General features: G+C 34.4%; 1 protein-coding gene across 1 annotated transcript; it reads right to left on the bottom strand.

The window, feature by feature from the left end:
• Nucleotides 1-12,981: 12,981 nt before the first annotated feature.
• On the bottom strand, nt 12,982-14,615 carry LOC124529775. Its single transcript, XM_047103684.1, has 3 exons — nt 14,562-14,615; nt 13,854-13,997; nt 12,982-13,485 (listed from the first exon to the last, which is right to left on the bottom strand). Exons 1-3 carry the CDS (start codon nt 14,613-14,615, stop codon nt 12,982-12,984), a joined length of 702 nt encoding a protein of 233 aa, XP_046959640.1.
• Between the last annotated feature and the right edge of the window lie 5,072 nt (nt 14,616-19,687).

The following is a 19,687-nucleotide window of genomic DNA, read 5'->3' as shown; positions in this document are numbered from 1 at the left end:
TTTTTACAGAGTCACAAACCGCTCTGAGTATTAAGGCTTATTTAAGGAGTTACCAACCGCTCCATAAGGATTTTAGGATGAGGAAAAGGAATAAAAGGATGCCAAACAGATACAACACTATCACAAAGTTGATACTGGACGGTCACCAAACGTGAAGGAATAGTATTAAGGCTTATTTTTACAGAGTCACCAACCGCTCTGAGTCGTAAGGCTTATTTTGACAGAGTTACAATCCGCTCTGAGTATTAGGGCTTATTTAAGGAGTTACCAACCGCTCCATAAGGATAATAGGATGAGGAAAAGGGATAAAAGGATGCCTAACGAACGCAAACGGAACCTAAAGACAATGCTATCCATACCATAATAAACCAACTGTCAGGACTGATGTTTCATACCTCTCCTCTCTGCTGTCCGGACGTTCACACTTTGCGATACCTAACGACACTATCATACCTTAATAAACCAACTGTCAGGACTGATGTTTCATACCAATAAACTCAGCTGTCCGGACGTTCACACTTTGCAATACCTAACGACACTATCATACCTTAATAAACCAACTGTCAGGCCTGATGTTTCATACCAATAAACTCAGCTGTCCGGACGTTCACACTTTGCAATACCTAACGACACTATCATACCTCAATAAACCAACTGTCAGGACTGATGTTTCATACCTCTCTCCTCTCTGCTGTCCGGACGTTCACACTTTGCAATACCTAACGACACTATCATACCTTAATAAACCAACTGTCAGGACTGATGTTTCATACCCCTCTCCTCTCTGCTGTCCGGACGTTCAGAAGACAAGCAATAATAACGTTGCTTAATGGGTGCCGTATCACCCGTATCGATCGAATGTGTTATAACATCCGTTCGACCTAAGTCCTTCCTTTCGAAGGAAACCTCTTCAAACTTACCAATCACCTCCTTCGCAATTACGCTTTGCGAAGAAGATAAATCCTCAAGGGGATGTAAGAACTTCACTCCCGAAACTACATTCGTTTCGGATGAATGCTTACATAAAAAAAAAAATAAGTTTGGTGCTAAACCAAACCTACGCCAAAAATTAACCCCAAAAATTAAGGGTGTTGTCACACTAGGGACAACATAAAATTTGATTACTTTAGTCTTAGACTTCAGCGTAATCGGTAAAAATAAATAACCTGACACACGGGATCGTGCATCATTAGCCGTAGCTATATAAGAAATATCAGATGTGTCATACATCTGAACACCCTGACCGACAAAATATTGACCTAAATTAGACCCTACGATAGATATAGATGAACCGGAATCTAATAAACCACAAAACTGTTCATCACAAATAGAAACCGACAAATAAGGACGAATGTCATCCGGAGGACGCTGCATAGCCGCTACACTATGAGTAAAGAAAAGTGAGATTCGTTTTAAATACTTCCGCCAATCGTCAGGATCAAAGTTAGCGGAACGACTTGACGGAAGGCTTATCCGTTTTATGGATCAGCAGATTTACAATTAAGACAGGACTTAACGGTGATGCCCTTAGTACCACAACGAAAACAGACAATATTCTTAGACTTACAAGTACTCAAATCATGTCCCTTAACCCTACAACGAAAACAAAACAAACCAGGTTTACACTTTCGAAAGACAATCTTTAAGTTTCACATTCAATTCTTCCTTTTTATAAAATAAATTAACATCCACTTCAATCCTACTAAATCGATGAAAAGGTGATGTGCTATAGCTCTTAACCGGTTAAAACTTTTAAATTGAGGCTTAGATGACAAGGTGAGTAAGACTTCATCCAGTTTAGAATCAATAATTTCAAACTCGCTGACTGGATCCAAAGATGTTTCTAAAATCTCATCAGCAGGAATTGAATTCACTAAGTCCCGAATCTGAATCCTCAACTCTTCCACTGAACCTTTAGGTTTAGCATCCCTTATCTCAACTTCATAAATAAGTTCATCCTTCCTAAGTAAGTGATAAGCTATAGGCCTTTCCATGATGTAAAAAAAATATTTCCCAAAAAAAAAAAATATTCAAAGTGTAAGCTATGAATGTGACAACTGGTTTTATATAGATATAAAACAAAATTTAAAAAACTATTTGAAAAAAAGTTCAGTAAAAAAAATTGTATTGAACCAGTATAAAAATTTGCAGAACCCTAAAAGTTGTAATACTAAAGAACCACACAAACAATATGAATAAGGTTCAAAAACAAATTAATTTAAATCAAAGTTCAAATAAAACTAAATGTGCAAAAGTCCAAAGTGCAAGTAAAATTAATTGTCATATTAAATGCTGATAATAAAAAGTTAAGTCGAGCTGGCTTCACAATATAATAATATGTAAGTCACTTAATACTAAACCTGTTTAAATTATAATTGCATCAATAATTTAAATTAATCCTCTTAAAGTAATAATTATTATATAATTAAAGTAATATCACAGTATGATAATTTACTTAAAATTTACTACCAATGCAATATGAAATGTTGTAAAGTTAATTTGAAACACATAATAAAGGACATAATTATTAAAATAGTACTTGTTAAATCTTTATAATAGTTTTTATACAATAACAATATTAAACATTGATTTTCAAACGCCTTATTTCAATATAGCAAATACAGACATACTGACTATCCCAAGTCACGCCCCACGTTGGGCGCCACTGTTACCTTTCTGGTGGTGGGTATAAAGAAACAATATTATGTTATAAAATTTTTAATGCACAGTAACATAGTATTATAAACAACCAATTACTTAATTTACTAGTTACTTATGTTACTTCTTATAATGACTATTATATAAAAATTATGCCAGCTAGACTCAGCGTGGGTCACTTGGGATAAAAGGCAAGCTTGAAAATTCAATGTTACTAATCTAAAATTTAAGGTTGAAAATTAGGCGCCACTGACGAATAAATTAATTGATGTGGTTTGAAAGAATACACCGTTCGCCAGACCGGTGTAAACAAAATTTATGATATAATTAAAAGGGGGTACATCACCAAAGTTTCCAGCCACATGTGGATACCGACAACGGCTTAGGGAACAGGCCTGCCGTCCTTGGAGTTGCACCAGCCGCTATCTGGGCACACTCAACCAGGAACCTGCAGCCGTTCACTCTTAATATTTCCATTCCAGAAGTCCACGTGGTGGGTAAATCCGATTAAAAAAAAAACCTCCTGTAATACGAAATATACAGGTTCAATAAGTTAAGCAAATAAGCAAATAATAAATACCTTTAACGAGAGATGTAAGCACGAATTTACCTTCTGGAGGTTCAAAGTCCTGCTTACACAAATTGACGATCTCAACTCCGGAGAACCATTTCAAAGGGTCACTGGAAACCACAATTTACACATGACTACGACTTTTCGAATTGCAAACCAATGCATTTAATCAAAAACAAGAATTAAAGACTTACAATTTCTTACGAGTCGGTAAACATGATATAAAGTTCTGTCAAACTTCAAAACTTCATTTTTAATATAAATTCTGAAAAGATAACTGCTATTAAAGCACAGAATACTAAACAACCACAAATTAAGAAACTCAATTATGAAGACAACTCACCGATATATTCAGTATATCGAATTAAAAGTTTGGATTCGTTGCGAAGCCGATAGTTCCAAAATTCAAAAAGAACGAAATCGAAAGTTCACGAACCTTTGAAAGGTTAGCGAGTGTGACCAGTATCACTACCAACATACCCTTAATGAAAAAGGAATTATATCCATAATTAAATCAAGGAAATAATTTTGGAATAATTATTAAAATTAAGAAAAGCCAAATATGAGGCAAAGTAAATTTATCATAACTAGACTCCGACACCTACCTTGAATAACTAACCTTTAAACTGGAAGACAGCTATTAAATTAATCTGAAACGATGTGAAATGACCTCTAATCAAATTCAGCAAGCGAATTAGATGATTAAAATCTTATTTTAATAATTGTTTTAATGCACCTTTAAAATAAATGTAATTTATTTTATTAATTAAAGTTATAGAAAATGCCAAATTGAAGCGTTATACTAGCAACACCGACGTAAATTAAGTGGGAAATGGGTCAATGGCACGGAATTTAGAGAATTGACACTTTTTTGACGTTTTATATAATTATAAAAAAAGTTAACATTATGACAATAATTTTTAATGTAACAATATAAATTATTTTCTTTTTTATAATATGCATAATTGATTTGTTGTTATTATCAAGTAAGTCATTATTAGATGTATTCAATATTCTACGTAAAATTTGTGTTGTCTTTATATTATATTCAAACTCAAACTCAAACTCAAATTCCTTTATTCAATATAAAAGCATTACACTTACTTATTGATTGTCAAATAAACACTACCACCGGTTCGGAAAAAGGAACACCCTGACCTGAGAAGAACCGGCGAAAGAAACTCAGCGGGTCTTTTTTTTCTGTTATTTTTTTTGTGTCAAATTTATAAGGTACATAGTAGTATATGATTAGAAATAGCCAGGAGGCGATCGTTTCATTCCCAAGGTGTGCTATCAAACATAAACTCGCTAATTGTATAGTAACCTTTTGCACACAAGCGTTCCTTAATAATTTTTTTAAATTTGGCAACAGAAGCATTTTGAACGCTTTCTGGGATCCTGTTGTAGAAGCGTATACATTGCCCCACAAAAGAGTTACTGACTCTATGCAGTCGAGTAACAGGAGTAACAAGATTGTGTTTGTTCCTTGTACCAATGTTATGAGAATCACATTTTCTCATAAAAACATTAATATTTTTCCGTACATACAAAACATTACAAAATATGTATTGAGAAGCAACAGTCAATATCTTAATTTCTTTAAATCTATGCCTTAATGATTCCTTGGCTCCTAGGTTATAGATTGCGCGAATAGCCCTCTTCTGCAGCACAAATATAGTTTGGATAGCGGCTGCGTTACCCCAAAGCATAATACCGTAGGACATTATACTATGAAAGTAACTAAAATATACTAGTCGAGCCGTATCAACATCAGTAAGTAATCTAATTTTTTTGACCGCAAATGCCGCAGAACTCAGTCTACCCGCCAATCCGTTTATGTGGGGGAGCCACTGTAACTTGGCATCAAGAGTAAGGCCAAGAAATTCAGTTGTTTCAACTGGATCCATCGATTCCCCATTGATAAGTACATCGGGTTTTACATTTTGCACATTTGGTGTGCTAAATTTTACAATTTTAGTTTTTTTATTATTCAGTCTAAGATTATTTACGCTAAACCAATGTACTATATCGGACATAGCATTGTTTACATCGTCATACTGAACCTGTTTCCTATTAATTTTAAAAACCAAAGAGGTATCATCAGCAAACAATACTATATCATGTTTGTTCCCAACAAGGAAGGGCAAGTCATTTATGTATATGAGGAATAGAAAAGGTCCAAGAATTGATCCTTGTGGGACCCCCATACCAACTGAGACCCCAGGAGACCTTGTCCCTTTAACGTCAACCCTCTGAATTCTATTGTTAAGATAGGAAGTCAGAAGGTCGAGTGCACATTCTCTAATTCCGTAGTGATATAGTTTCCTGACCAGAGTTTCATGCTGAACACAATCAAAGGCTTTGGATAAGTCGCAGAAAATCCCCAAGGCATCCTGCGACCCCTCCCAGGCCTCATAGATATTTTTTATAAGTTCGATACCTGCGTCGGTAGTCGAGCGACCCCTCATGAATCCAAATTGTTTTCTGTGAAGCAGATTGTGTCTATTGAAATATGCTAATAATTGATTTAAAATAATTTTTTCAAATATTTTGCTGAGGGTAGGTAATATTGAGATAGGCCTATAGTTATTAGGATCTGAAGTGCTACCAGATTTAAATATTGGAATGACTTTACTATGTTTCATCAGGTCAGGAAATATACCACGCTGAACACAATCATTGAATATTATTGCAAGATAAGGTGCAATCACATCAATAATTGAGTTTATCACCTTTACAGAAATACCCCATAGATCAGCAGTTTTCTTAATGTCTAATGATTTAAATGCACAAATTATGATATTGGTGTTTACAGGGGTAAAATAAAATTTTGATTTGAATTCTCGTACATTTTCTTTCATCAATGATTCGGCAACAGCTGGAGAAGAAATAAGTAACCTAGTTGTAGAAACTGGTATGTCAGCAAAAAATTGTTCAAAAACTGAAGCAACTTCCCGTTCACTATTTATGACTTTATTATTATAATTTAAGTTTAATTCGGAGCTCCGATTACCACTTCTACCAGTTTCACAATTTATAACTTTCCAGGTCATTTTTATTTTGTTATGTGCATTCTTAATTCTATTTTATATATTGTACCCTTGGCGCCCGCCGAAAGACGGAGAGGGTACCGCTGGTTTTTTAGTGGGTAAACCCGGTGGACCTGAGTGTACTGGCGTCCAGGGAACCATGGAGTCACATCCCCCCCACTTTCCATCACGTGGGGGAAGCACGTAACGCGTTATCCAGCGAGAAAAAAAGACCTTGTGACCTTCGTAGATAATGTCGTAGAAAATATCGAGTTCCACCAAATAAATATAAACAAAATGGTAAATAACCCGTTTTAAATAACTGAAATAATAAAAATAACCTTGTTAATTTAAAATAAACACGAAGAGTTATTAATAGCACAAACAAAACCGACAACTACAGCCAACCAGCTTAAACTCTTAGAGAATGCTTTAGCTGAAAGATTCCCCATCATACGCTTGATTGAATTTCAAGACATACAATACCAGTATCCGTTCTATTCATGCTCGTACCCTTATCCCAATTCTACTTGGGGTCTGCGCAGCATGTCTTCTCCTTCCACAATTCTCTGTTGGTTTCATCTCACCAGTAACATTATTTCTAATACGAAACAGTACGAATTGTCTACCAGGCGTAATATAGAAGCTATAACTGGATAGGAATCTTGGATAGTGGGGGTAAATAATTGTAATTGTTATAGTGTCAATTAAGATGCTAAACAGGCTTTTATTTGCCTATTTATATTATAATTTTTATTGATACAAGACTATTAAACAAGCTACGTGATGACTGCATTAGCCATGCTGTATATTCATTCGACTTAATGAGAAATATGTATCGTTTGTTGCTGACTATGTTTACTAGCGACCCGTCTTTGCACGGGTGCAATGCTATTAATAAATATAGTATTAATTGCGTATCAGTGTTTCTTTACTATGTTGTTAACGTGTAATACATTAACAATATAATTATTTTTTTTGAATAAAACTCTATCTACTAATCAAAATTAAACCGCGTTAAAATCCAGGCAAGCACCGCTGATTCATGTGCTTAATTTGTATTTATAATTCATCTCGTGCTCAGCGGTGAAGGAAAAAATCGTGAGGAAACCTGCATGTGACAAATTTCATAGAAATTCTGCCACATGTGTATTCCACCAACCCTCATTGGAACAGCGTGGTGGAATATGTTCCAAAACCTTCTCCTCAAATGACAATGATGATTTGATAAAATACTTGCAATGACTTAACAGTTGGAACTTTGGATTTTAACCGAGTTTTGAGTTTTTTTTTCCATTTGGCTAATGTACCACTATTTCTTGTCACTACGGCACTAAGATTTCATATTACATATACTGTTTTACACGTCCACAGCGCACGCATCCTTTAAGCTAAAACACAACAATATTAAGTATTGTTGTTTATCGGGTGTGTTGAAAGAAATTTTGAAATAAGTGAATTGAATAAACTACAATGGAACAAAATAGTGTTGGACCCAGTTTGGACTACATACTAGGCGTAATGTACATTATACTTATATTTAATCAGTAGCACTCACCCGGCTTTGCACGGGTACTAGATGTATATCGTTATATTATGATCACATTACATAAAATCATTATAAATTTTAGCCTACGTGTTATTCTATTGTATAACCTATATTACTGTAAAATTGCATCCAAATCTTTTCAATAGTTTTATCGTGAAAGAGTAACAAATATACATCCATCCTCACAAACTTTCGCATTTACAATATTGTATGACACAGCTGGTTAGTTCGTATAGGCTGTGGCTTTAAACTAAATCTAAACATCATGATGGATGCATTGTATTCTTTGTGTTGTTTATCGGAATAAGAACATTTCCATAAACAAGAATGCTCTGTGAATAGTGAGTTTCTTTCAAATATAAAGAATAATGTTTTTAGTATATTCTTGAACAGAACTGTCATTATGATACGATTAATGATATTTGTGAAGTCACTTGTTCTGCTGACTGTACCATCGATATAATTACCAACTCACTTGGTGGTAGGGCTTTGTGCACGCCCATTTGGGTAGGTATCACCAACTCATCAGATATTCTACTGCAAACCACAGTACTTGGTATTGTTGTGTTCCGGTTTGAAGGGTGAGTGAGTCAGTGTAACTACAGGCACAAGGGATGTAACATCTTAGTTCCCAAGGTTCGTAGCGCTTTGGCGATGAAATTAATGGTTAATGTTTCTTACAGTGCCATTGTCTATGGGCGGTGATGACGACTTACCATCAGGTGGCCCATATGTTCGTCTCCAACCAATAGCATAAAAAAACTCATATTGCTATTGTAATAGAAGATATACTTTCCTTTGTAACGTAACTCTTCCATGTCAGAGAATTGTAAGAATTTCATTGGTAGGCAAAATAAAAAAGTATATTTTTAATTTATTGTTAGTTACTTGTTTATATATGACTGGTAGTCTCCTGCTGGTTCGCTCGCATTTCAGGGTTTTGGTTTTCGTGTGTTAGGCAGAAAAAGTACCCCATGTCCTTTCTTGGAATTCAAGTTTGCTTCATACAAAATTTCATAAATTTTTTTTCATCGGTTTGATCATGAAAGAGCGACACACAGGCAGATAGAGTTATTTTGACACTTATAATATTAATATCGATTACTACATTATTTTTGTTATACATTACTTATCGACCGTGGGTATACCAACCGAAGAAAACAAACATCTGTAATAAGTTTAAAATGAAAACGTTGCTTACAATGACAACTATTCATAATCAATTAAGGAGATTTTTTTATGGAATACGTTGGCGGACGAGTTTATGGGCCACATGATGGTAAGTGGTCACCATCACCCATAGACAATGACGCTGTAAGAAATCAAACCGGAACACAACAATACTGAGTACTGTTATTTGGCGGTAGAAAATCTGATGAGACCTATCTAGACGGGCTAGCACAAAGCCCTACCACCAAGTAAATTTGAATTGACTTTATTGAAATCTTAAGTATTTTTGTCGGTTTAGAATTTAAGTTGAAGTTAAAATAAGTTTAAATCTTTCGTTCACATTTAAGGCTGACATACCATAGATATATATCGCGATATAGCTTGACATAGTTTTATATTGACTATGCTTAATTTGACGCTGTCTATCAGAAGGTGATCCTAATTTTGAGAAGAACGGAAGGAATATTCACATCGAAGAGTGATATGGATGAAACAAGTAGAGCCAGTAAATAGAAGTACGTAAAAGGACAGTCTGAAGTCGGGCCAACCCTGTTTTTTGCCAACGGTGGAAGATTTGAAATATTGACAGTTTATACTTTATTGTAATGTTTGTTTGAATAAAATTCATTTGATTTGAATAAAAACCTTCACCTCAAAGTATTATTAACGTCAAGATCTGTGAAAAAATCAAAGTCAAAAGTAAAAAAATCTTCTACATATACCTATAATAAAATTAGAGTTTATTTGTAATATCAAAACAACCGCTTTTTACTAAATATGTATATAATATGTATTTATACACGATACGTACATCGAAATATCATCATTGCTTACAATTTTTTCAGTCTGTATGTTCCGTCTAGTCTCTGGAACGGCGGGACCGAATTTGACGGGACTTTCACTGGCAGATAGCTGATGTAATAAAGAGTAACTTAGACTATTTTTATTTTAGAACTATATATAAAATTTTGTTTACTAAAAAGTCAGATATTCAAAACAGCTAGATATTCAATATGGAAGTGTTACACTTGATTATTGATGACCATCAGTTCAGTAATTATTACCATTATGAAAGAAAATTCTATATAAAACTTGCTTCATTAAAGTTATTATACTGCACTCTAGCGCTATGTATGATGTAGACGATAAGATTAATAGTTTAAGATGAGAATTAAATGTAAAATGAATAAAAGCCAAATGCAACTCTCGAGTTTCGGGGCATCTCAGCTACAATTTAAGCTAACAAGCCGTCACTTCCGGAAGCCATTATTTTAGTCTTAACAAATGTTAGCTGAGAATGCTCTTAAGATTTCTTTAACAATTACACAACTTCAAGATTGTATGACTTTTATTGTTACCTATTTATTTCTTACAAAACGTACTTTTAAAAATCTAAACTAATATTGTAAATGTGAAAGTGGCTCTGTCTGTCTGTTTGTTTGGTAATTTGATGACATTTGCTATGAAGCAACCTTGAACTCCAAGAAAGGATAAAGAATATTTTTTTGCCTAACACAATAACAAGCGAAGCCACGGGCGACTACTAGTACATTATATTTTTGAAAACAATATATCCATATTATTTCGTTCGACTGGATCGCGTTATTTGGGGCAATTCTATTCAGCTTACCAAGACATAAAAATTGGTTATATTCAAATTTGAGAAAAAAATAAGAGAGACGTCGTACTCCTTCAACTGTCAAAGAGCAAAGAAGTAGGTTCTAATTAGCTTTGAAGTTTGAAATTCATCACCCAGATGAATTTTCACCCTTTCGTCTCTCTGTGAATAAATTGGAACGAAATTGGAAATCTGTTCTTGAGTGCGATCTATATGAGAACTTCTCAATCAACATACACTAGATATTCCAGTTTACAAGTACGCTATTCGCCGACCAATAACTAACTATTTGACGACCCGAGATGGCTCTGTTCGAACCTAAGTAGACACCACTAAATCTTCATGTGCTTAATTTAATTTCTATTTATAATTCATCTCGTGATCGGTGGTGAAGGAATTCATTGTGAGGAAACCTGCACCTACCCACCAACCTGCATTGAAGCAATGGAGCAAATTCTGTAGTTATTATGATATTGATGTTATTATAATTTATAGAGATTATTTGTCTCGCTCTAAAAACTTTCCATGCATTGAATGGGCTGTATTCGGACTCACTGGCGCCTGTTGTCCTGAATACCCAACACAAAAGCAGTGGTACTTACTCTGTATTTTTGGGGGAATCAGGGGATTTGTAGCGTGTACTATGAAGATGCGACATTTAGCCCGCCTAAGATGGTCTCCTCAGAAGAATGTTGTTCTGAACAGTGAGAACGTCAATTTGTGTAGGTGCACGGTACAGTTTCAAAGAGGCTACAATACATGCGATTCTGGCCATTTTACGTTGGGCAAGAGTTGGCCCAAAAAGTAGCAACATTGGTGAGTTTCGGGCCCAGTTGAGAAAAGTGCTCAACTGGGCTCCATCTTACATCCAGGATCAAGCGTCCAAATATCCCATTTTGTATGAATATATATTTTGGTATGTATATATTTTTCAAGTATGGTCCTAGAAGAACTATTGCAGTTCAATTTTTCTGGAATTTGTTTGTAACTTATATATATATACTATAAAATTTATGCAAAATTCATAAATAACAAACTTTTTATATTACTAACCTTTAAGTTTTCGTAATTACTATTAAATATCCAATTTCATATTTCACGTCAGAAGCGACGTGATGTGCGTCGTTGACCGTATCCACTGCCTGACAATGGAAATCGTAGTCTTACCTAAGCATGTCCAGAATTCCACCATAAAATATTAGTAAAACTGGAACACTTACATCAGATGAAAATACTAAAAAGAGGTGTCAATTTTTAAAATAGGCAGATTTTTCCTTTAGGTTTAGTTCCATTATCAGAAATGGTAATAATTTAATGGTGCATAATTAGTATAAAATATATATTAAACAGAGGAAAGATTTTTTTAATTTTTTTATGAAGGGGTATCAAATTACGGAAACAAAGGAATTTTTAAAACAAAAACGTTTATTCGCAGTTTTCATTATAAATAAAGTCAATATTAAGGACCACATTTTGCAGGAATCCTTTTGAAAACTAAAAGCCTTAACGTCGTGCGGACTAACATGAAAGACCATTCAGAGCAATGAATAAAAATAGTAGAAAAATATCCTTTTCAGATGGCAAATTGCTTTGCAACGCTGTAATGGGAGCCGGCAGATCCGTATTAGATAGGATAAGTCGAGTTAACGTCGGTCCGTGTTTAGGTGTTAACAATCCGTGGAAACATGCATTTAGATTGAACTTACTGTGCCAGAAAGAGCGAGTGACAGTTAAAAAAATTTTGATTGAATAGTTTTTTTTGTTAGTCATATATTCTCTGACAACAAAAGCTCTGCTCTCTGCCACCGTTCTCTAATACTCTGTGTGTAAGAAGCACGTTTCTATACGAGGTATCCGTCCCCACCCCTTGTTTTAAATTCATACAAAGTTACACCTCCCGAAATGTTGTCTAGGATGTTTTTTATATGTGCTTAATGTGATATTATCGAAATCAAGATATGGAGTTAATTCATGAGTCACATAATGGAATTTTCGAACAGGCTATGTACTGATGTATGGAACAACTCTGAAGAAAACGAAACTCAATCTAGACTTATAAATATTACGCTATATAAAAAAAATATCCTACTGAGTTCCTTGCGCCTGTTCTTCTCAGGTCCGAGCTGTTAAATTCCGAACAGGTGGTGGATTTTTGACTATTAATAAGCAAGTGTAATCATTTCTATATTGAATAAAGATTGTCGAGATTTACTTGAAGAATCAAATTATTGTTTTTCAGTAACAAAATTTTTCGTCTTTGATTAAATAATAATAACTTAATATAGTGTTTTTACCAAGCAAAGAATAAATCTGTATTATTTTATAGATAGATACTTACTACTACGTACATTACTTCAATTAATTTTATGATTGTAAATAGTTATATCTAACCTACAATCTTAGCTAAATTGGTAAAATCAGGCCAAGCATCTTCAGTATCGTTTGCTGTTTTCTTCTCAGTTTGTGGATCTTTTAAGACGACGACCGAAAACTTTTCTTCGGGCGAATTTGCTGTTGTTGTCTGCACTACATTAACATCCTTTTCACTAGTAATTTTTTGATATTTAACTATTATATCCAAAATTTCATGCTGCATTTTTAGCCTCAAATCATTAGTTAAATTTCTCATTGAGTTTCCAACGTATTGTCCGAATACAAAATCTTCATTAACTTGACGCGTTAAGAACTCTCTTCCTATTTGCACTAAAACATCTTTTACGAGGTTCGCCGCTGCAGTTTCATAAGAATTTGTGGTACGATTAATGATTTTGTGTGGATTTTTAACCATTTTATCGTATATTGGTCGTATAGCTGGTGGTCCAATGGCTACAGAGACTATTTCATCGTTTTCCATATCATCTTCTTGAAGTGGTTTGAGATATCCTGAAGGCTGGAAAGAATTTTATTTTGGTATTGGTTGGCGGACAAGCATATGGGCCACTTGATGGTAAATGGTCACCACCACCCATAGATAATGGCGCTGCGCCACCACCCTTGGGAACTAAGATGTTGTGTCCCTTGTGCTTATAGTCAACAATAGCAAGTACTGTTGTTTGGCGGTAGAATATCTAATGAGCGGGTGGTATCTACGTAGACGGCCTTGCACATAGCCCTTCCACTCTGTAAAATATCATTTGATCAAATTTATTACAAGTAAAAGTGGTTACACTTTGATGTCTTATTTGAAACTAAATGATTACCAATTTAGTTATTTAAGTTTTTTCGTATAATTCTACATAAGAGGTATTTGTAATGTACCTTTTTCCTGAATTCTTTTGATCTTTGTGTGGTTATGTGCTTTTTCCTTCCACTATCCCGGGGTAACATATGTCGTTTTGAGTGGTAGTGTAAATGTCTTCGCATTTCTTGACTCGGCCTTGCGTCCAGTGTTTGCCAAGGCTCCTATGGAAAATACATTTAACACCCAATTAATTTAAGTTTTTCAAATATAAATGATATGTAATATGTATCACACATACATACTTGTTACAGAACTCTAAGATAATAAGATTTATAAGCCTTTTCATGACACTCTAGATATAATAGGTGTGTATGATTTTACCTTAAAGATTTTAGTTGAAAAGTTTTAAAGATAATTTTGGAATTCTACTAAGGTCTCAATCAGAAATTACTCACTCCTGTTTGTATCGTAATTACTTAAGGTCAATAACCGGAACACTATATTAAGGCTAAGTAACAAAAATATAAACCCTTTCACAATTAGGTAATAGGTACGTACAATTTTTTCTTAAAGATTTCTTTGGTGTGCTACTGCGATGGACATATACCTAAATATTACTCACTGCTGTTTTCATTCTGATTGTTTGAGATAAATTAACACAACACGATATAAAACTAAGTAATAAAAATGTAAACTGAAAGGATAATTAAAATTAAGTAAGTCTAAGTTGGTAAATTTTCACAAGAAAATAGTATATTCGAGTAAGTTCCCTTTGTCGTACTTACAATAACAACTGGCGTTAGAAGTAAAAAGAAAATGGACAAACTTCTCGCGTCCATTCTGGAGTGTTTTCAATTACTGACTGCTCTGTTTTCACTTTTTCCGAGGAGACCAACAAAACTGTTTGTTGTCTAAATAACCGTTGGAACAATGAATAAACATCTCAACATTGTACGGGACGTAAACATTGTTGGCGAATAATTTTAAATTGTATATTTTTTTCGCTTGATATACGGTTATTCTTCTGATAATTTTGGTATCTCCGTATCAAATATTTTTGTGTCTTCACAAGTACGACTTCAGTAGGTATCCTACCTTGGGTTATAAAGTGGTTCTGTTTTTTTTTTTTGTTTTACGAGGAGTAAAGGCGTTTAGGCCTCCCGCCCGGTCTGGGCACCGGGACGGGTATGTGGGACTCAACCGGGGCCATAAGGGCCCCGAGCTAGGGCTTAAGGCCCTGTCCTACCCACTAAAACGATCCTCGGGTTTCCACCGCTGAGTGGTGAGGCAACGGGATCGCCCAGGGCATGCAACCGCGACCCCACCAGCGGCTGAATGACTAACGTGGAAAGCGCGCCTAGTGCGCGCCTTCCTCCTCACCTCCGCGTGCTCATGTGACGAACTCCGCCGAGACCGCCACTGGAGGCTGGGCGTCAACGAAGCTGACGCCCTGCGGCGGAAAAAATGGTAGGCTCCGCCGCTGACCGCCGGTGTAAAACACCTGGGAGGTTTGAGTATTGAGCCCTCCCACTCTCTCCTAGCCAACGAGGTCACTCACATGGTCCGCCCTGACGCCAACCAGGAACGTACCAGGAGCAGCCACGCGGCATCCCTCCCGCCAGTCTTAGTAGTGGCGACGAGCAAGCTCAAGCCGGCCCCGTTGCCCAGGGTGCACCACAAGTGACTGACATGCACCCCAAATAAGGTGGTCCTGATCAACAAATATTTAAGCCCTAATAGCTATATTAAGTATTATTATGTTCGATTTGAAGTTCAAATAATTCATCTACAGGCCTCTAGGGATATAAGATCTTAGTTCCGCAAGTATCTGGTATATAAATTATGATTTATATTTCTAATAATATCAATGCTAGTGGGCGTGTGATTATTTACCAACAGGTGGCCTATTTGCCAGACTACTTACCTGATCGAAATGAAATGAAATATCTGTAATAGGTATTAACATGAATCATTTATTTACTTCGAATTGGATAATATTTTTATTTATTCATGCATTTTCTCCGAAACACCTTACGTATTACGTATTTAATGATTACGCGAGCTTATTTTAAAATGCATCGTACATTTTCGTTTCTTTTAAACACGTGTAAAACTTCTAAGTCCCACGCAAAGTTCGCGTCTATGTACCGCCGAAAGCGTTTCGTTGTAAGTTTTATGTTGAGTAAAAATAAATAAGAGAACAGCTGTGCCGCTCACACCAACTTGCGGATTAAGTTAGGACTTGTTTAGGTGTACTGCCTTTATAATGATAAAGTTTACGAAATTATAATTTATCTGGATAAACTTGATTGTGAACATATTTTCACCTAGATTATCAATTTTATTTGTATTTTCTTCAAGAAAGAAATTTATTGAGGATTGCAATTCCAGTACTTTTGGATAATTCGTCTTCTGATAATTGTTTTATTTGTATATTATGCTTCTGTCTATTGTTTAATCGCGTTTATATCCGTTTCAGAAATTTCACACCAAACATCTGTTTAAAATGTAAAACCATAAAACGCAAATGGAATTTATTCGGAACGCATCAAACTTTTAAGTGGGATCGTTTGTATTCCGCGAGATTTTAAAACGACCAATCAGTTGAACTCCGAAAACGGTCACACGAACCGCTCTTTATCTGTTATTCCTATTTCATCGGAAGGGAGAGGTAGTTCAACGGAAACTGGTAATGTGCATGCATGTAGCGAGTGCCGCAAAGTTGTATAACTCAAAAACAACTCCTTTTGCGATTTAATTGGATCTTTTAATTGAAAATATGCTTATATCAAGTTGTTAACATTTTGATTTAGTAGCAACATTTCGGAGTATTAAGTAATTGGGTATTGTAAGCGTAGTTTCAAGCATAAAATTAGGATATACATTTCACCACTAATTTTATGAGTATCGGCCGAATAGATTGTTGTTAACGATAAATATTTGATTATAATAATTTAAAAAAAAACACTTTATACATTTGCTCGATGGATCAAAAGCGCTAGACGAATTTGAATGATTTAAACGTGAATTATTTTGTAGGTCTCATACATTTTTCTTTGTCGCATAAAAATAGTTTTTCAGAAAAATTTAAAACTCTTAAATTAGTATCATCATCAGTAGCTTAGGGCATAATTTATTATAACACCAATTTCTATATGGTCATGATTTATGGAGTAATTAATTTTTAACGATAAAATTAAAGCTTAAGTATATTAGACGGAATAAATAAAATTCGTTTGGCCTATGACAATGTTTTTTGCTACTGGCTATGTAATTGGTATTTCCAGGTAGCCATTTTTATTTATTCTTCAAAAAGCCTACCTAAGACATCTTATCCATAGATTTTGGACCGTATGAATAGCCATTTCTTGTATAACCACTGCGTCACCAACCTTGAGAACTAAGATGTTCCATCTCTTGTTTCTGTAGTTTTCGAAGATTTAGTGAGCCAATGTAGGCTCACTAAATCTTTGAACCCGAAACATATGACACAAATAAGCACTGTTCCTAGGTGGTACGCAGATGGTATTTTATAAAATCATCTATCCTACCACCATTAGGTATGTAAAAACTCTATAGGCAGTTAAGAATTTAATTATAATGGATTAAGAATAATTAACAACAGTGATTCACATTCATATACAGTGGGCTGCACAATAAATATCAATGCGTCCTATGTAAACAGACGAAAATGAAGAAAGTAACACTAGGAGATCCGTTTACATTTCGTAAGAAGATTATAAATCACTTGAAGAGGGTATTATATTTATATTTAAACATATATGTGACTTTCGCCTTTATGTGTTTAAGAAATTGCGTTTTTTACGACTTTTTTCCGTGTCTATATGTACATACAAATAACAAGTGGTGATGTACAATCTTCGACCAACTTTTGTTTTGTAATACGTAGGCTTAGGTTCAAATGGATCACCTGTTAAGTGACGTGAATAGACTTTGATTCTGTAAGAAATATTAGATATTTCTTACGTCATCAACCTTTGGAACCAAGATGTTATGTCCGCTATGCCCGTGACACTGAGGTCAACTTTTAAGCTGAAACACAACAATACTAAATCTTGCTCTTGGGTAAGAGAATTACTGATAATAACGTGGTTTCTATCGAAACGGTATAAAATTGACAATATGAAGCCTTATTGCAACAACATCTGACCCTTTTTAAAAGAGCTTAACTCTTTACAGAAAACCAAATAAGATGTTCCTTTTTTAAGCTTTAATTATTGCCATTTATATTTAAACGATAACTACAATTATTTTCGTCTTTATGTATTCGTAGGTGAGTGTACTGTGTTCAGTGTCACGTATCTTCGCGCAACTTGTGAAGCTGCGGTCTAACTCGGCGAGGCTTGCTTACACGGGATTATTTTAATTGTAAACCACCCACAACATGTGTAAGAGTTACGAATAATTTTGCGAGCAAAGTTTTCGCCGTGACGGGTAAGAACACGTACTGAGGCCTGTGTTTTAATATAAATTGTGCTATTATATTAAATTATTTATAATGTTTAGATTAATGTAGGTAAGTTTCATTGTTTTAATTAATCATGGAGAGAAAGAGAGAGGTAAAGATAAGGAAGGAAGATAAAAAATTGGTGCATCATATTGAATTTTTGTATAATAAAGGCCAATTTAAGAATTGACTAAAATGTAGTGAGATGACTAAATTCAATCTTTCATTAAAGATGTTTTTACAATAGTATCTTACTTTTTTTAACTACAAACCTTGGAAACAATAATGTACTGCAACATTTTATGGTGACAATAATTGTAAAAAAACACTTTTAATTTATTGCTATATTAGTGAAATGAAACGATTTAAAAAAATCAAAATATACATACTTTTTAGATAAGTTTTGTAACATATATATATGTTATACAACAATAAGTTAACAAAAACACTGAACTAGACAACACATATATTATAAAAATTTGCTTTATCTAATTATTGATCTTAATCTAAAATTGGAATGTCAGTTTGTAATATTGTAATTAGCGCTTTTTACTAAAGTGGTAATTACAATAATATAAGTAAAAAGTGCACGTTACATATACAAAAAACATTTTCTCTGTCTGTCTGTTTGTTCCGGCTAATCTCTGGATCGGCTGGATCACTTTGACGTTTTTCAGTCACGACAATTTGTCGTCAAATGTGTTGTTGTTAAATTTAAACGCGTACGAAGCGTAACAAAAAACAGAATTATATTAAGAAATGTTTTCGTAATAATTTCCAAAAGCGGTCTTATCGTTAAGATAGTACTTGTTCTTAGTTTGAATTGAAACTGTAGACACAAAAACTGTCTTCAAAATACTGAGATTAAGATGCAAATAGCTCTGATGGTATTTCTCTTGAAATGTTGCTAACCACACTTTCCTAGTCTGTGAGGATTATCAACGACATTATAAATAGATCCTTTTACACTAGCACTTCTTCATTAACCTGGAAGAAAGCTGTCCTATTCCGAAAATACTGAGTCCGTTAGAGTCCTCTGGTCTATTAGAACTTTTTTGAATACATATAATAAAATTGGAGTGTCTCTTTGTAACATTAAAGTAATCGCTATTAGCTAAATGCATATTTATGTATACATGGTATATATATATACAGCAAAATAATATTTTTAACAAAATTTGTATGTTTATTCCGGCTAAGAAAATACTGAACCGATTTTGACGGGACTTAGGTAGATAGCTGATGTTATAAGGAGTAACTTATTTGTTCCAATCAAACGCGCACGAGTATAACCACATCATCATATAACCGTTAACGTATTAGATATACAAGATGACGAAGAATTTCCAGATTTATAGAAAAAGCACAATATTTTTATTGTATCTATGAACTGAAACCAAAGTTTTATAATTCTAATTTCCTGAATTATAAAACCATGGTTTG

Source organism: Vanessa cardui, chromosome 5 (genome assembly GCF_905220365.1).
Source record: "Vanessa cardui chromosome 5, ilVanCard2.1, whole genome shotgun sequence".
Classification (NCBI taxonomy): domain Eukaryota; kingdom Metazoa; phylum Arthropoda; class Insecta; order Lepidoptera; family Nymphalidae; genus Vanessa; species Vanessa cardui.
Note: the sequence above shows the minus strand (reverse complement) of the source record. Positions and strands in the feature narration are given on the sequence as shown.

Bases quoted from the DNA above. Each gene is read 5' to 3' on its own strand.
- LOC124529775 (XM_047103684.1), bottom strand. From the start codon at position 14,615: ATGGACGCGAGAAGTTTGTCCATTTTCTTTTTACTTCTAACGCCAGTT. The intron at 13,998-14,561 runs GTAAGTACGACA...TATTTTCCATAG, and splicing joins TTCTAACGCCAGTTGTTATT to GAGCCTTGGCAAACACTGGA. The intron at 13,486-13,853 runs GTACATTACAAA...AATTCTTTCCAG, and splicing joins CAAAAGAATTCAGGAAAAAG to CCTTCAGGATATCTCAAACC.